General features: G+C 40.1%; 1 protein-coding gene across 2 annotated transcripts; it reads right to left on the minus strand.

Moving 5' to 3' along the window:
• Positions 1 to 341: 341 nt before the first annotated feature.
• On the minus strand, positions 342 to 8,564 carry SRI (sorcin). 2 transcript variants are annotated; one of them, XM_080579972.1, is made up of 8 exons: positions 8,368 to 8,520; positions 7,460 to 7,543; positions 4,231 to 4,300; positions 3,496 to 3,539; positions 2,317 to 2,464; positions 2,052 to 2,165; positions 1,341 to 1,399; positions 342 to 695 (listed from the first exon to the last, which is right to left on the minus strand). In XM_080579972.1, the coding sequence occupies exons 1-8, from the start codon at positions 8,416 to 8,418 to the stop codon at positions 669 to 671; spliced, it is 597 nt and encodes a 198-aa protein (XP_080436098.1). In that variant the 5' UTR covers positions 8,419 to 8,520; the 3' UTR covers positions 342 to 668. The 2 variants fall into 2 exon arrangements, with proteins under 2 accessions (XP_080436098.1, XP_080436097.1); XM_080579971.1 differs by lacking the exon at positions 4,231 to 4,300 and having other exon boundaries at positions 8,368 to 8,564.
• Positions 8,565 to 17,149: the final 8,585 nt, after the last annotated feature.

Below are 17,149 nucleotides of genomic sequence, written 5' to 3' on the forward strand. Positions count from 1 at the left end.
TAGGGACATAAACAGAGCAAGAAGTTAATAGAACAAAAGCCCCATATATAAGAGCACAATGCTGAAAGATTTCTCTGATGTTTTATCTCATCCCTGCTTGTAAGAAGTTCTAACAGGCAGTCATACACTCGACGCATGGTGTCACAGACTTCATCTTGAAAATACCTAGCTCTCAAAACAAGCAACTTAAATTTTACTGATGTTCTAACAGACACGAGTAAAATGATCATTCCAAAAGCTAACGCTTTCAGTTTGTACATCTGTCCTACGCTGCCAAAGACAAAAGAATGTGTCTTATCTTCTGCCATCTGCATGGTATTTTTAAGACAAAAAATGGTAGGTTGCACTCCAGGAACTTTTTTTTTTATTGAATTATCGGAAAGAAGTAAACTCATTACAGAAAAACTTAGTATCTCCATAATGGTGGTTATTATACATGGTGACTTACAATTTTATGAAAATAAAAAAATCTTTAATAATTACAGGGTGAAAGTTAAAGATGACAGTACATGATTACTTGATATTATCAAAACTAAAAAAGTGCGTAAAGCAATACCTTCATAAAATATTCAATTTCTGATATTGAGATACACAATCATGGAAACGTTTGGCAAAGCAAAACACGAACTGGAATGATAATTGTGATCATCCACAACTTCCTTTTTGATTTAGATGCTCATAACACACTGTATGAACTAAAAAAAAAAGAACAACCATTTATTAGAAGTACAGTAGAGTACAAGTTTCTTCTTTTTTCTCCTGTTTTTTTCTGTAAACATATTCAGTCCATGACCAACAAAGCTTTGAAATAACTATTTGCTAATTTTCATATGTAAATTAAAACAAAAAAATCTCCTTAACAACAACAGGACTACTTGAATCTCCTGTTCTTGTCATCTTGCATAGATACAGTCAGGAAGACAAGACCCACAAGTCTGGCTAAGTATGACTTCTGTGTACATTCCACCACCCTCCCTAAATACCTACCAAACCTTAAAACAAAACAAAAAGTCGAAGGAAGTGATGGTAGCAAGTGACAGACTCTAAGGTCTGCTTGAACCTTACTAGTAAGGAATCCATATAAAATGCGTGATGAAATTGTAGAAATCTACACAAATGCATACAAACTTGTTAACAGAGTACCCAGTTCCAACTCTTTAACCTCACTGAACTCCAAAAGAAGAACTGAATAAAACACACCCCCCCCACACCTTTGCAGTCACTTCCCATTAATGTAGCAAAGACAGGCACAAACTGAAATTATTGCTGTTCACCTTCAGTTTTAAGTTTTTCCTTAGTTTTACCCCCTAAGTTTAACTGATTCATTGAAGTTCACTTACGTCATCATACTGGAAATTCACAAAACCCTGCTGAGACACATCCCTTCTTCTAAAACATTCTGAAAAAAAAATATTAAAAAGACAAAAACAAAAATTAAGTAAGAAATAGTTATTTTTTAAAATGCATTCTACCTAAGATTTTATTTTGGCCAAATGCCTAATTGGAAATGCTTGTTTGTAGTAACAGAAGACTAGCCCATAGCTTATACTACTCCTCCTACTACAAGCAAACATTTTATGTAAATTTCTCACCTTCCTGAATTTTATTCTAAAGCAAAACACAAGGTTCAAGTTTGCAAGATGGAACAAACTGGGAAATGACAGCAGAGCAAAACAAAGGCAAGGAAAAAAAAATCCCCAAGCCACATAAATGACAACTCACGAAGAACACAGCAATTCATTCCAAGACTTAATGGATCTTCATATTTACCATATACGATGCTTTGTGTTCCACTATTAAATACAGTTTCCCAATTTTGATAACACAACTTTCCTAGTCTCTTGCATAAAGCTCATACTAGTCCATTTTTCAACGGGGATCGAAATAATCAATTTATAATTGTTATAGTTCTGCCTGTAAATTCTATTGAAAGAAACCAATTTTGCGTTACGTAAAAGTTAAAGTTGAACTTGAGATACCTCAATAATCAGATTTTATGAAATAAAAACATATTACAGAGATGAAAGTAACAAGGCTATAATCCAACACACCGGTAAGAGCTCTGAGCTTCACACAGCAGGCAATGTAATCGTCAAATGTAATCTTTCCACGAGTGCTGTATCGCCTTGTGATTGCGGTCACTGCCTGCGGGCTCAATCTAAATCCTATTTGAAAATAGAAAGACTGCAATGAAGACAGGTAGGTTAACACAATCCAACATTTTTATTGGAAATACCACGTGTCAGTTATTACAGGATAATTGGTATGGGGAATGTTGGAACTCAGCATCAGATGCAAGGAAATTTCACCACTTACCCATATTTGTCAAAGCTTTCTCCAGTTCTTCACGATCCACTGTGCCACTTCTATCGCTGTCAAAACTTACGAAGTGTTGCTTCCAGCCATTGACCACAGCCCACAGTTCTTTAAACTCATTAAATCCCAGTGTGCCAGACATATCCCTCTGATTCCAAAGCTAAGAAAAAGTTTCCTTGACTTCCAAAATTAAAAGTCCTCTGTTAAATGGAAATTGGTATTTTTATCATCTGTAGTTAAAAACTCTTTCTTTGACGGTCAATATTAACAATATTTTGACTACTTCTTTTGACAGCAAACTAACTAGAGCATCCCACAGCACTGACAGAGATAATAGCACCGGCCAAAACCAAATGCCAGTGAACTTGCCATCCACACTTCTCAGTGAAGCCTGATAAAAACTATTTGCTCTTTGTGAATGTAACTGAATTAACAAATTCCTCTTTTATCTGCTGCAGTGCAATTGTTACTGATAAAATACATATCTGAAATAAAATTACATGCCAAATACAAAAAAGTAAGTTAGAATAATATCAGATCTCTGGTATCCATAGCAGTTTGTTCCAGGTGACCTATCGGTCCTTTCAGTTTAATTTCTGCTTTTTCTTTTTAAACAGCAAAACATTTGAACATGAGAGCCTAACTTTTAACTATTAAACTCTAAAGATTCCAATCCATCCTTGCACAGCATACCTAAATTTTCCACAGGTTGTATGGCTGAATGCCATATACCCTCCCATTAGATACCTGAATTTGATAATTCAAGGAACAGGATTTAGGGGGCCCTCAAATACCATTAGGCTGTGTAGTACAGATGCTTAATTCATTAGGACATCTATGATGCTGTCTAGTTTCAAAAGCACAATGAGCTATTTGAACAAACCTCCATTCTGGGCTGTCAGATCTGACTCTTCATACATGCAGTGGGGAAACAGTCCCCTAGACTTAGAGACCCCCCCTTGTGATAAAAAGACCAGTCACTGACAGACAGATTTGTTAGAATTATTTCATCTTCCAAAATGAGTAAGAATGGATTTTTTTGTGTCCCCAGTCATAATGATCATAACATATATCAAGTGCAGGCTGGAGGGAAATTAAAAAGCATTTTCCAAATTTTGTGCACCCTCTTATCCTTGCTTGCATAATGCAAAAACGTTTATATTTCATAATAAAGGATACATCCAGCATTGAGATCATGAGCCTGCAAGTCTCTACGTTGAAAGCTGTTTAAATTAGAAAAATGAAAATAAGTTATATTACAAGAATGATTTTCAGTTTTGTTCATCTAAATGTAACATTTTCAATTGCTTATTGTAATATACAATGCCTAAAATGTTATTATTTCTTCCACTGTACACAGCCATGCTATGTTTTGATCCAAGTAAGGGCTTTTAATCATTACTTGTTAGAAACAGTGACAGCAGACAATGTGGAGACACTTCAAATTCTATATAAAATTAATTTGCTCTTATCTCAATCCATAAAGGTTTTGGGTTTCAATCAAAGCGGTCATTTATATTTTAGTACAGAAACCACTTTAGCACGGTACTTTGCTCAACTTTATGAACCAAGCACTATGCACCCCGACAGAGGTGTTCTGCCACAGAATGTTTTAGTCCATATCCAAGTTCACCTTCAAAACCAAACACCTTTTAAGAACTGTCTTTCCATTACAGAACACAACACTTCTGCAACTCCCAGCTCAGCGGCAGGAAGGAAGGCAGTTGAGAAGGGAAACCCTATCCACACAGAAATACAGCGAATTTACATTTCAAAGTAGTCTGTATGGAAAGAAAACCATGCAAATAAAAGAAACTGCAGAAAGCACAACTACAAGCATTTTCTGGTAGATGGCATAAGAATTAGTGCACTCAAGCGCTTTTGTTTGTTTGTTTGTTCAAATTGTTAACTTACGTTTATACGCTCCTGCAATCCCTGACTGGGTGAGACATCTCTGTAGCTCATCAGCATCTATTTGTCCATCCTTTCGATAACAGAAGATGTATCAGCTATTGCTTTAGTTCCCTCTCCCAGTTTCTCCCAGTACCCGCTCCCTTTTCAGTGGCATTAATTTACCCTTTCAAGAAACAACTGATTACCCCTCTCTTTCTGCTACATGACAAACTGCCTTTGATAACCCGTATCTCTAACGATGTTTCTTTAGTTGATATTTTTGCAACACAAACAAGCTTTCACATCTAGTGATCTCAAAAAATGAAACTGGTATTTTTCTTTCTGGTATTTAACTGGTATCTTTTTCACTTTAACTTAGAGACTTATGATCTCATGGCTACACATGAAACCTGGAACCCAGCTCATACATACCCTCCTCTCGAGACAGCCTTAAGACTTATAAATCTTTAAAAAAAAAAAAAAGTTTGCTTGCTTGGGAATAATAAGCAAAACAAACAAAAGCAGAAAGCAAAGAATTTGGAAAGAAAAAGAAAAAGACACCGAAAAGATACCTATCTGTGCAATCCGAAAAGTGACTCCCTTCCCAAGCATCCTTCTCAAGCCAAATAAAACAACAGCTAAGTCATGGAAAGCAATGAGCTGTCAAAAGTGGAAGTGCAACGCTAGGCCACATTCCTCACACACCCACCATAAAGTTTTGTTCACAGAGAGTTTTGAGTATAATTTAATCTCATTCAAGGAGGGAATGTTACATCTGCAGATACCAAAACCAACGCAACTTTAGTGTAAAGCATTAAAACGGGGAATAAAGAGTTGCTGTGCATTTAAGAGAAATTTATTTGCCTCGGCATTTTCCTAAGATTTTTAAAACCACTGCACAGAGATATGCTACTAAATGGCCTGGTTAAAATGATGTGGGCAGCTAACTTTCAGAAACGAAGTAACATTTATAGGAAAAAGTAGTAGTTAATATACTAAGTGATGTTTTACAAGGTCCGGAAAAAGAGCAGCAACATTTTGATTCTATGTAACATCGATAGGGGTGAAAAAAACAGAATTTCTTCTGATCTACTCCATCACTCTAACTACACAGATGTAACAGAAACATTACATTCAAGAGAAAATAAATAAATAAATAAAAACAATAAATTAGCCCTGCATTGTAAGAAACAAATATTTTCAAAGGCCTCGTGTATTCTGAAAGAAAGGCAGGATCTGTATAATTTCATAACAGAAAGCAAGACAGAAAAGCATGGTTTTTATTTTTATCATGATTAACATTACTGTAAAGGTACTTGGCCTTCTATTTATTTTTCTCAGGTAGAATTTAAGGAAACTATAAAAGGCACGGAGGCTTTGCAAACAGATTAAAAAGAAAGATTATCAGTTCCTACAAAGATAGAGTCAATTCATTTAATAAATATCTGACTTTTTTCAATAAACAAAGGCAATTAATTCCTCAAACATAAAACAAGATTTCTGTTGTAAACTACTTCAAAGAAAGCTCAGAGATAACATTATATAATGTTTAGGCATAAAAACAGCACAGCAGCAAACCAAGATGAAAAACTTTACTAATTCTATAGTAAGTTCTTACAGAAAACTGTGAGATGTGGCTTTTTGCAGACTTACATGGATGGCTATAAAAACAACTGGTAAGTCACCTGTTTGATTTCACTGTCTCCTTGCAGGATTCTTACCAGACAACCACTGGTCCCTGAAACACACTCTGTTGATTCCAAGGGTAACATTTCAAAAGCTACCCTATTTACTCAAATAAGGAATGACTCTGCCATATAAAAGGTATTTAGAGTACTAACTTCCATACTTTAAGTACTAACTTGATCACACCCATTAGCTCACTGGGTCACCAGCTTTTGGTGACCATGCTGCACTCGAGTAGTCTGGCAGCTGTCTGTGCTTTGCTGAGGTCCAGCTCTTGTCACCTGTTCTCCACAGCACTGCATCCTGTTTGCTGTTATCACCCTTTTTCCTCTCTACAATAGGAGCGTACTCATTTTTCCAGCACTAGTTACAGGCTCTACCTAGCACATTATCTGGTGGCACCAGATGCAGAAGCATCTGAGCTGGCAGGAAGCTGTAAGCACACATTCAGCAGAATTTAGATTGGGCTACGCCTTACTGGACAGGCATTCACCTTTATTACAAAACCATGCAGTTTATGTATGCATAAGCAATGTTACAGAAGTAACACACAGACTGTAAGATGCATCATTAATTCAAATGAGTAACAGAGAACAAAAAGCAGTAAGCCAAATTACAGTCTTAACCTGGGAATTTAAACATCAACTAGTCTGCTGGATTTGAACTTCCACGTTGTGGTTACGTGCACCTGTGGATATCAGATCCAGAAGCAGAGTTTCAGATTTCCACACACCCTATGTGTACAATAAATAGCTTTGTTATTTGTATTGCCAACAAAGACAGAACTTCTAGCTCAATAAATCTAACTCACATGCTCCCAACCTTTGCAACCCGTTTCCGGAACTACGTATTTCTAGTAACATCCATAATTACACAAAAATTATGTATGCCATGAAATTACAAAAAAAAAAAAAAAAAGAAATAAAAAAACGCAGTGCAGAATGACAAAGTGGAAAAAAAAGACCTAAAATACAAGTTGTGAATGCCCTTTCCCCTGACAGAGTAATCACTCTATCCTACGAGCACACCCTGATGTTGGCACAGATAAAGACTGCTATTCCATTTGTGAATCCATTAAGCCACTTTATCACACAATATATTTCTTGTTAGCATTTCCCACTCTTAACACAAACATCTCCACAGCTGATGTTCCCCATCATTTCTGGCTTCCTTCTCCAGAAACAGCATTCCCCAACAAATGGCTAAACCACAATTCAGTTCCAACATTTCCTGTAATATATAGTTACTGAATAGTTTTATACAGGAACTATAGGCTGTACATGAATGCAGCTATACTGTACATAGTACAGCTATACAGCATGTAGTACAGCTGTATATAGCTGGGTAGTAACTACACAGTTTGAATAATGCTAACTAGCTCTTCAACCGTGCTGATGCATTTTAGCAGCCACGCTAAGTAAGACCAATCAGCTATTTTTTTCAAAAACTTGAAACTACAGAGCTCTTCCTACTGCAAACATTCAGCATCCCTCTTTCTAAAACCTCATGTAGAAATGACTCTCCAGAAAAGTATTTCCAACAAATGAGTAACATTTAAGCTTACCTGCCCTGCTACTGCAGAAAAATAACCATACAAAGGATCCTGAGCTTGTCCAGGGAATGCTGGTCCTCCTGGGGCTCCGCCATACTTATAAATCAAGAATAAAAATGATTAGTTTTAAATTAATGCTTCAGTGTAAGTAATTGTACTGTCTGTACTTAAGAATCAACACGTGTTTTTATATACATAGCATGTTAAAAAGTCTGAACAATGAAAAAAAAACCACACAGTTCCTTTAGAAAAGGAAGCACACAGTCCTCAGATTGGTACGCTCATTTAGTACAACTTAAGCACATCAGGGTAAAACCTTGCACAGGGACAAGTCGCTCATCCGGATGCAGTATCACATATTCCACCAAGCTTAAATTTTAAAGTCTAATACTAGTAAAAACGCGGTCCTGAAGATTAAGACTAGCAATGCACCTCTGACTTTTCTTTCCGCTTCAAAAAAAAACGTTGTGCAAGACAGACCTCGAAGGAAAACACTGAGAAGAAAACATGCATTAACATTCAGCTTGGAGACTGTTCTTTAACGTAACCGATTCTTAACTGAAACACCGCGATGTGACTTAATTTTGTTCGTGCTGAAGGGCTGGTAACCACAAAGGAGCCTGTAAGCCGCTCGCCGCAGCAGCAGCTTTTCTGTCAGCCGCTGCGCTGACAGGAAAGCGCCGCCGGAGCCTCTCCAGAGGCGGCCTGAGAGCCCCTAAAGGCGGCCCCGGGACCCCCGATGGGGAAGCAGGAAAGGGACGGGACGGGACGGGACGGGACGGGACGGGACGGGACGGGAGTGCCCCATCGCAGCCCAGTCCCCCCGCCGCAGACCAGGCAGCCCCGCCAGGCAGCCCCCAGCCCGGTCCCGGCCCCGCAGGCAGCCCCCGGCCCAGCCACCCGGCCCTAGCCCCGCTCACCCCGCCCTGGTAGAAGCCGCCGCCGGGTGCCGGCTGCCCGGGATACGCCATCTTCTGCTCGCCTCTGCCCCGCCCGGCCCGGCCGCGCCCCGCGGCAACCACAGGGCCGGCCCCGAGGGGGGAGGGAGGAAAGCACGGAGGGCCGCGGGCTCCGGGAAGAGCCGCCTACAGGCGGCTGGAAGCTCTGCCAGCCGTGCGAGGCAGCCGGCTGCCTCCTGCAAGCGGGGCAGCCCGGCAGCGCAAGGTGGTGTTGTTGGGAGCTGAGGGCGACCCCCAAAACTCCCCTCCGTTCCGGGTGGTACAGGCCGCCGGCCCGCACCAGGCTTTTCCGCCCCACAGGCGGGGGGGCGGGCATGGCGCTGCCTCAGGGCTGCCCGCGGCCGGGTGGGCGCCGGCCCCTTCCCTTCCTTCCCCTGCCCTCAGCCCCTTCCCTCGGCTTTGTGCCGCCTGGTGGGCGCCCTGGTGGGTGACTCGTTTCGTTTTGGGCTACAGTAGTCGTCCCTATCGTGCCGTTATCTGCAAAGTCATTTGGAGAGCAGTGGAAGCGTTCACCGGAGAATCACCTGTGCTGATGGCAGGTTGTTTTTAAGTCACCTGTCTGTGATTTTTGAAATGGCCATAAAGGCCGTAAGCTCCATGGTTTTTATCTTTTGTGCATATACTTCATGCATGTCACAGAATGCATCGTTATGTCAAACACGTTCTTCTCTTTTATGATGCTGTAGCTTTCTCTTCAAAGTGAACATCTAACCCTGGTCCCAAATAACAGAATCACGGAATCATCTAGGTTGGAAGAGACCTCCAAGATCACCGAGTCCAACCTCTGACCTAACACTAACAAGTCCTCCACTAAACCATATCGCTAAGCTCTAAATCTAAACGTCTTTTAAAGACCTCCAGGGATGGTGACTCAACCACTTCCCTGGGCAGTCCATTCCAATGCCTAACAACCCTTTCAGTAAAGACGTTCTTCCTAATATCCAACCTAAACCTCCCCTGGTACAACTTTAGCCCATTCCCCCTCGTCCTGTCACCAGGCATGTGGGAGAATAGACCAACCCCCACCTCACTACAGCCTCCTTTAAGGTACCTATAGAGAGCGATAAGGTCGCCCCTGAGCCTCCTCTTCTCCAGGCTGAACAACCCCAGCTCCCTCAGCCGCTCCTCGTAAGACTTGTTCTCCAGACCCCTCACCAGCTTCGTCACCCTTCTCTGGACTCGCTCGGGCACCTCGATGTCTTTCTAGTAGTGAGGGGCCCAAAACTGAACAAGGAAATACATAAGCTGTACAACTTTCCCTTGGGCCAGTAGATCTAAATCCTTTTGGAGCAAGGGAGAGGGAGGAACTGCCCTGTTCTGCAGGACTTACAAAGGGCTGGGTCCCACCAGTAGCCCTTGGTCTGCATCCGCTCAGGTTTTGGCGATCAGCTAGGGGAGATTTGGCCAACACCAAGCAAAGTTTTGATGCAACAGCCTCCTCTTGCCTGGAGGAACCCACTGCTACCGCCTCTGTCTTATCCCTGCTGACCCCTTTTTGCTGCTGTAGCCCAGGCAGCAACAGCTGAAGTGACCATGGCTTGGTCTGAGATGGGGTATTTGTTTCCCAAGTACTAGAACGTCCTCATATTGAGAGGTATTTAATCAAGATGAGAAGTTATTTGCTACAGTCTGTATGACTGAAACAAATCTACTCATTAAGGCTTCGCAGGGTAAATGATTTAATGTCAGAAATCTAAAAGCATAGCATTTTATTGTCTGTTAGCATAACTTCTGAAGAACTTGATTAAATCTGAGTAGGACCTTATTAATTTAATCCCTTTAAGTTATAGTAAACTTTTCATTAAGAGTGAATCACCCTTCTCAGATTCCAAGTCATCCAGTAAACACGTCCTTCAGACAATATCTATATAGCATATTTTTTATTATTTTAGCACCAGTTACACTGATACTGTTAACAGATGCCACTAACGTGAAACCAAGTGCTGGGGTGTTCTGTGAAATTCAGCATTCAATAGGGTTGCCAACTCAGAGAGGGAAATCATTATTTAATACCTTCATCACACAGTGTATCATATATGAATTCCATCTTTCCAGGGCAGCTGAGGAGAAAAGCAGTGCATCTGGCTAGCTTTTCGGCTTAAGAAATAACTGTCACACAAAAGTATTTGTGAACACATCTGTTGATATTAAACTGTGCAGCAGTCAGTTTTATTTACCAGAATTAATTTGTGTGTGGTATAGGTTATGAGAGACACTGTGCTGAACCTTGTTACGGTATATATAATAATATTTGGGCGAGAGGCCTTCGTAATCAAGATAGAGTTATAGTGATAAAAAATGAAAGTTTGGAAAGATTGAAAATAAGTGGCAAATAATATAAGTGATAAGATTTGAAGAGGTATACACTGATAAGCAAAATGTCAAATCATTTGTATGTGTGGCCAATAGATTAAAGATAATAGGAAGGATTTTTTAACTGCATTAGTGAGAAAAAACAGATAAGGTGCAGGCCTGGTGGTAGATGAAGGTGCTAAAACTGCAATAGCTGTATAGGTAAACCTGTTTCATAAGGGGTTTATTCTTTGTTTTGTGTATTCAGCATGACTATTTAGACATCTTCCATTTACAGTACTTCTTCCGAGACTATTGGCAATGAGCACTGCTTTCTCTGATTAATATTTGTGTGATTGTCTAAATTCAGCCACACCTAAGAAAAAGAGCTGGGAGACAGCTAGAACAAAGCAGTGTATTCTATGTGGTTTGTTGGGTAGGTGTTTTGTTTGCACTGGTGCATTTAGCTTTTATTTAGTTTTTATCAAGGCAAAAGGAAGGCAGTGTGAGATTAACCAGTACATATCTGCCTTCTGCAGGGCTCCTGATCTGTGCTAGCTGTTTAAATCACAAGAAATTAGACCATGAGGAATACACCAGTAAGAAATTTGTGCAGATCTCAGAGAATATGTAAGCCCTCTAGTGGGAATACCGAAGACAAGAAACACAGAATGCTGGTACTGTTGCCCTTCTTGCCCTTCTGAGATTAGAACTAATTACATTTTCCCAAGAAAAGGCCTAAGTAAAATATTTTTGTCTAGAAAATGAAAACTTGGTGTACAGCTTCCATTCCATAGCTTTTTCTGGATTCTTTGTGATGAGATTTTAAGTCGTTCAAAACTGAGCTACAGTAATAGCATTAGTACCTTGAAGCCTGATTGCTGTATTTACTATGCTTCCTCACAGTGGATGAAAGGCAAGCATAAATCTACCACTGGTCACATACCTGCTTGCCTGTCTTCCTTCCTGCTTGTCCCACCATTGAACTAAGTGTGTGTGTATTCAAGTCTGATGTGAGCTGACGCATGATGTGGGAATTCAGCCACCCTGAACTGGAAGCCTTAAGATCCTCAGTGTTGGCCCATCCTTGCCATCTGGTCCAGGGATCAGGGGCTGCGTGCTGAGGCTTCAGGCTTTCCTGGCAAACCGGGCATGGAATTTGTCCTTTCCAGAACTGCAATAAAAGAAGCTATGGAGGAAAACGGGAATTAAAGGGTAAAGCTCAAATTTCCTGAAATGTTTACTTAGCATTTCAGAAGCATTAAAAGCTTGAGAATAAGTTTATATTACTTAAGGAGGGACAAAAAATGATCCAATTACCCTTTTAATTGCCATAACTTGACAAGAGGCATAAATTCCGACAGTGGAAAGGTAAATATAGGACAGACCAGAGGCCTCAATATAATGCCTTGCTCAGTGCCTCCAATGAATAGTGCTTCATTGTTTGTCTGTTTTGTCGTTTTTGACACCAGCCTTTTTTTTTTTTTTCCCTGTTTACTGTACAGTATTTATACTCAGTTCTGCAGCTAGTTATTTTGTACAAGGATTTTCTGCTGCACTTATCACTATGATAGCCAAGTATTTTCCTGGTATCATCAAATAATGTGCTTGCAAGGGTGGGGAAGGTGTTTAAGAAGAGAGTTATGGAGATGAAAAGTTTCTATAAATGTTGATTGTCCATTTTGACCTACTTGAATTTTCTCTAAGCCCATATGACTTCAAACCTTAGTTTTCCCTCCCAGCTCCAACCCCTTTAACGTCTCAGTGATGAACTTCCTTACTCCCTACTCCTTCCCTTCTTTGGTTCCTCTGCATTCAGCATGGTGGGTCTTCTTCATCACTCACTGGGCATCAGCAAGTGTATCACTGAAGGCCTAAAGCAAGGTAATCTTAATTGTGGATGGCGCAGTACAATAACACAACCTAATAACACAAACTAGCACATTCATTTCATTATAAATATTGCAGTTTGTGCATTCCCAAGGCAGGACATCTTCACTGAATTAAAGCTAAAATGTCGTTTTGCAGTAGCAACATTATTTCTATTTTACGGCTTGCAGTTGGATGATTCCCAAGATGGTCTTTAGCTAAAGTTGTAATTAAGGCATTAAGATATCTGAGAACAGCAGTGATACATGCCTGTGACTTGGAAAAGATGTTTAAACTTTTGCATTCTTTGCATATCACTTAGCAATTGAACTGTTTATAAAGGATTGCAGCACAACAAAGTTCATCAGTAAGACAACTGATTCCCTCTTATACAACACTTGCTACAGTCGTAAGTATCATCATATAAGTTCTGATATATATCAGAAAATATAATCTGGTATTTTACTTCCATTTGGGTGAAACTCAGGTGTAATGACTAGAAGATTGGCATTATCTTGTGAAGCTCCTAGGTCCAGATGGAAAGCAAGCCCTAAGAACCCCTTTTCCTGTGAAGCAATGTCACAGGTATTCAGCTACAAGAGGGTATTTCTGGTACCATTCCCTATTTTCTGAATAATTTCTTTAAATAAAGCAAAACAAAACAAAACAAAACCCACTGTGGCTATCTGATGAAAAATGGACAAATAGTCCAGGAGGCAAAGCCTGAAATGTATAATCTGTGGGCTAAAGAGAAGAGTCCCATGTGTTTCTTCTCTTCATTAAAGTTTCCGTTCTGGCTGCACAGTGGCTTGATTTTAATACATGAGCTGAAGCAAATTGTTTTGCGAAATTCCCTGTAGCTAGGAATTTAGAGCACAGGCTTGCCCTGAGGAAGCCTAAAACTAATTTCTGCCACTTTATGGGTATAAACCCTAAGCATTAAGGCTTAGCTGTGCATTAGTTATGCAAATAATTGGCGCAGTGCTGTTCTCCCTGCCATGTTTCGCACTGAGCTCAGTTCTGCCAGGTGTTCCCATCTGAGGCTTTAGGAATTACGGTCATCTTGAGTTCCAGTATGGTGTTAGGTGGGAAACAAGCTCATATTGGTTAGTCAGCCATGGAGCAGTACTTCTGGACTCAAACCCAGCATATAGAACATAGAAATGGAGTTTCAGGTGTCTGAATTGCAGGGTTGTCACCTGTTAGGTCCCTGACGTCCGTTTGGGCTCTCATTTTTACCTCTCAAATTTCTTGGCAATTTGGGCAGATGTGCTTATTCGCTCTGTGTCTACTGCTTCAAAAGAGTTGACACCACTGCAGCGTTACCAGAATTCACCTTCATTTGCTGATCTGTAATTTCCATAATTGATGAGACCGGCTGAATTATTGGGGAAATGTCTTGGGCTGGTTTGCTGCAGCACTAATGTGGCACTCACACGCTAGTAGTGGCATGCAAATAGCTGACTTTGGGAAAGTAAAGCTTATTATGTTAAATGAATTTCTTTCTTTATTTAAGGTAAGGGCACAAATGCAGTGCCCAACTACCACGAGTGATGTGACAGACTGGGGGAAATCACACTTTTCAGCATGACTGGAGCGAAAGAGTTGTGCCACACCCTGCAGAAAAAAGTCCCATTTCTGCTCGTGGTGTCTCCTCTTGGTGCATGTGCTGGTGACTACTTCTGTTACTATGCGGGGTGTGTGTCGAAAATTCCTCAAGTATTGCAACACACACCCCCAGGCGGCCAGCATATGATGTATTTGCAGTTCCTGTCACAAAATTTTATGATACCTTGAGTACACTTGTAAAACACAAATGTTCTTCCTCCTTCTGTGGCGTCTGTAAATATTTTTTCTCAAACATATAATTCCATATTTTCTTTGTTCCTCATATTAGCTTTTTTCTGTTCTCTCTCTCTCTTTTTTTCCTTTTATTTTTATTTTTTTCCTCTCTTTCTCTCTCTCCATTTTTTTTTTTAACTGCCTTTCCATTTAAGGACTCAGCCTATTGCTGTCGCAGAGATCGCCCACGAGGTGTCACAGTGGTACTGCCAATACGGGCACATCAGCCCATGCTTGGTGGCTTTTTAACCTAGACCCGTTTTTACCATATACAAATAGAAGCTCAGCCAAAAGCAGGAACAGAATCCACCTTGACCGATGTCAGATACTTCTGCTTGGGTCTCAGTTCTGATCCGTAAAATGAGCCCTGAGCCATTCTTCGTGCCAAACTCCCTTTGTAAACAGTGGTTTAGGAGTTTAGATGTAGGCTTGTATACCAGGAAAACAAACAAACAAACAAAAACCCCACCAACCTTAGCATAGGTTCATTCATGCATATATATTTGAAAAGCTGATCTGAATTTTTTGGCTAATATATAAATGTTTGGGTATGATAGTTTTAAATAACTAGAATAGTTAATCAGTGTAATTTCTAAAATTAGCTGTAGTTTTGGAGATAAATTTTGTCTTTATGAAAAATGTTATGACGTCCACAGAATAGGTGGAAGTCTGGCATAAACTATTTCATTTTGCCATATTTTATATAAACTAGATTGCAGGGAACTTTTCCCTCTGTTGGGAGTAAGAAAATGTTATTTGGGAAAATTCTTTCTATCCACCTACAGAGAGTGAGTGCTATCTACAAATGAGGTCAAGATTAATCAAATAGTCAGTAATCATTAGCCAGCTGTATATGCTATAGCATGTATTATATCAAAACATACTAGTATTTGAGTCATTGAGCCTGAGGGCATGGTACCATGGCTATCAGGACAGCTGATAGCATACAGATTGTTCCTATTCTGCGTTTGCCGCATATCTTGCACACTTTTCTTTGTTGTCATATTGATGTTTCTCTCTTGTCCAGTTCTTCTGCAGTTGAATCCTTTAATACTTTGTTAATATGTATTTTATAGATCACTGTTTCTTTTCCTTTTATCTGCTAGAAGCACATGAGTAAAATGATTAGAATTTTCAGGGAAATAAAATCAGAGTCCTACATCTTAATAAAAAATCCACATATGTTGTTTGAAAGTATGAATAGGGCTTGTGAGAAAGCAAAGGGGTAAAGAGACCATCTGGGTTGTCAGTTGCTGTACTCTGTGCTTCAGAAAATTGAGGCCCTTTAATTAAAGAAGCTGCAAGAATTATTTTTTTTCTTTTTTTTTTCTTTCTTTTCTGTTCTGACAACTGCGTATATTGCCACTAACAACAATACATATTTTTATATAATCTACCTGCTCCAGGAAACTTTACAGATGCTAATCACTTGCATTTTTGCTTTTGTCTTTTGCATGCTTTATGTGTTACAGCCAGGAATGAAGTGGCCTTGACCCATCCAAGAGCACTCTTTTCCAAGTATGCTGCAAAGCTTTCTGATTTCCTTTGAAATTTCTTTAAGTAAAAGATCAATCAGTTGGTGGCAGCAGACACTAAAAAAAAAAAAATGTTTTTGAAGTTTGGAGCTGCTCTCAGATGTAGGAACCCAGGCTGGGCAATGCCCACAGATAGGCTCCCATGGCTGGCTAAAGCCCTGGTGAAGCCAACAAAGCTGTGGATAATCACAGTCGTCTCCAAACTCCTCTGAACTGGGGTGTTTGTCTAACTCTTTAAGGATGTTCCCCTCCTCTTCCCTTTCTGCTTTTATCCACTGATTTTATTTATTTATTTTAATCATCTCTCATGTTAGCTAAGATCCAGTGTGGCTTTCTGAGGATTTAGCTTAAGCATAACACCTCTAAATTGCCTTGTCAGCCCTTCACATGCATACTTGGCTCCATCAAAATGAGTGTTTTCATCATGATCTAGAGGGGAGGCTGATGGAAAAATAAAAGAGTGAGTAAAAACCTAACAGCCACAATCAAATAAAACCACACCAATGTTCAGGGCAAAGCCAACTCCACAGCAATTCTGACATATGGGGTGGTTACCTGAGAGCTGGTGACTCTATCTTGCATTTAGGAGGTTCCAATTTTTCCCTGGCAGTGGGAACTGTGAGTTACCCCAAATAGTCCTATTTTGCACAGGAGCTTGTGATGATGCAAAGACTGAAGCAGTGACCAGTCTTGTGAAGCTCTCCGCTGAAAACCTGCTTGGGAGAGTGGGTCACAGCTGTTTAACTTTAAATTTTAAAAATTGTCTTCGATGTAGAATCAAATTAAGTATGAGCACTTTGTACTGAAAGAGAGGGAGTTAATTTTCTCCTGATGCAGAAATGAGAGCTCAGGTTGTCAACAGTGGTTTGATGCCTCTGATTTTGTCTTGCTTTGAAAATTTCTTACCTCTTTAGGTCCTTGTAAACAGAGATATCAAGATTCCACCCCCCCCCCCCCCCCCCCCCCCCCGGCTCTGTCTACTTATTTAATTTGTCAAATCTTTGTGTAGAACTTCCATAGCTCAACTAATTACAGCATGAATATTCAGCAGAAGTAATCTCATTTAAGCATTTATTACTTCCAGGTTTGGGATTTAAGGCACATTCACAGTGCATTAGCATGACACCCAGCTCTTGCACTGTGATCCCTTTAGCTTACTTCTTCTGCCATAGGTCAGAGACAGAGATTGAATTCAATTAGTTTAT

The sequence above is a fragment of the Anser brachyrhynchus genome, assembly GCF_964034855.1.
Source record: "Anser brachyrhynchus genome assembly, chromosome: 2".
NCBI classification, from domain to species: domain Eukaryota; kingdom Metazoa; phylum Chordata; class Aves; order Anseriformes; family Anatidae; genus Anser; species Anser brachyrhynchus.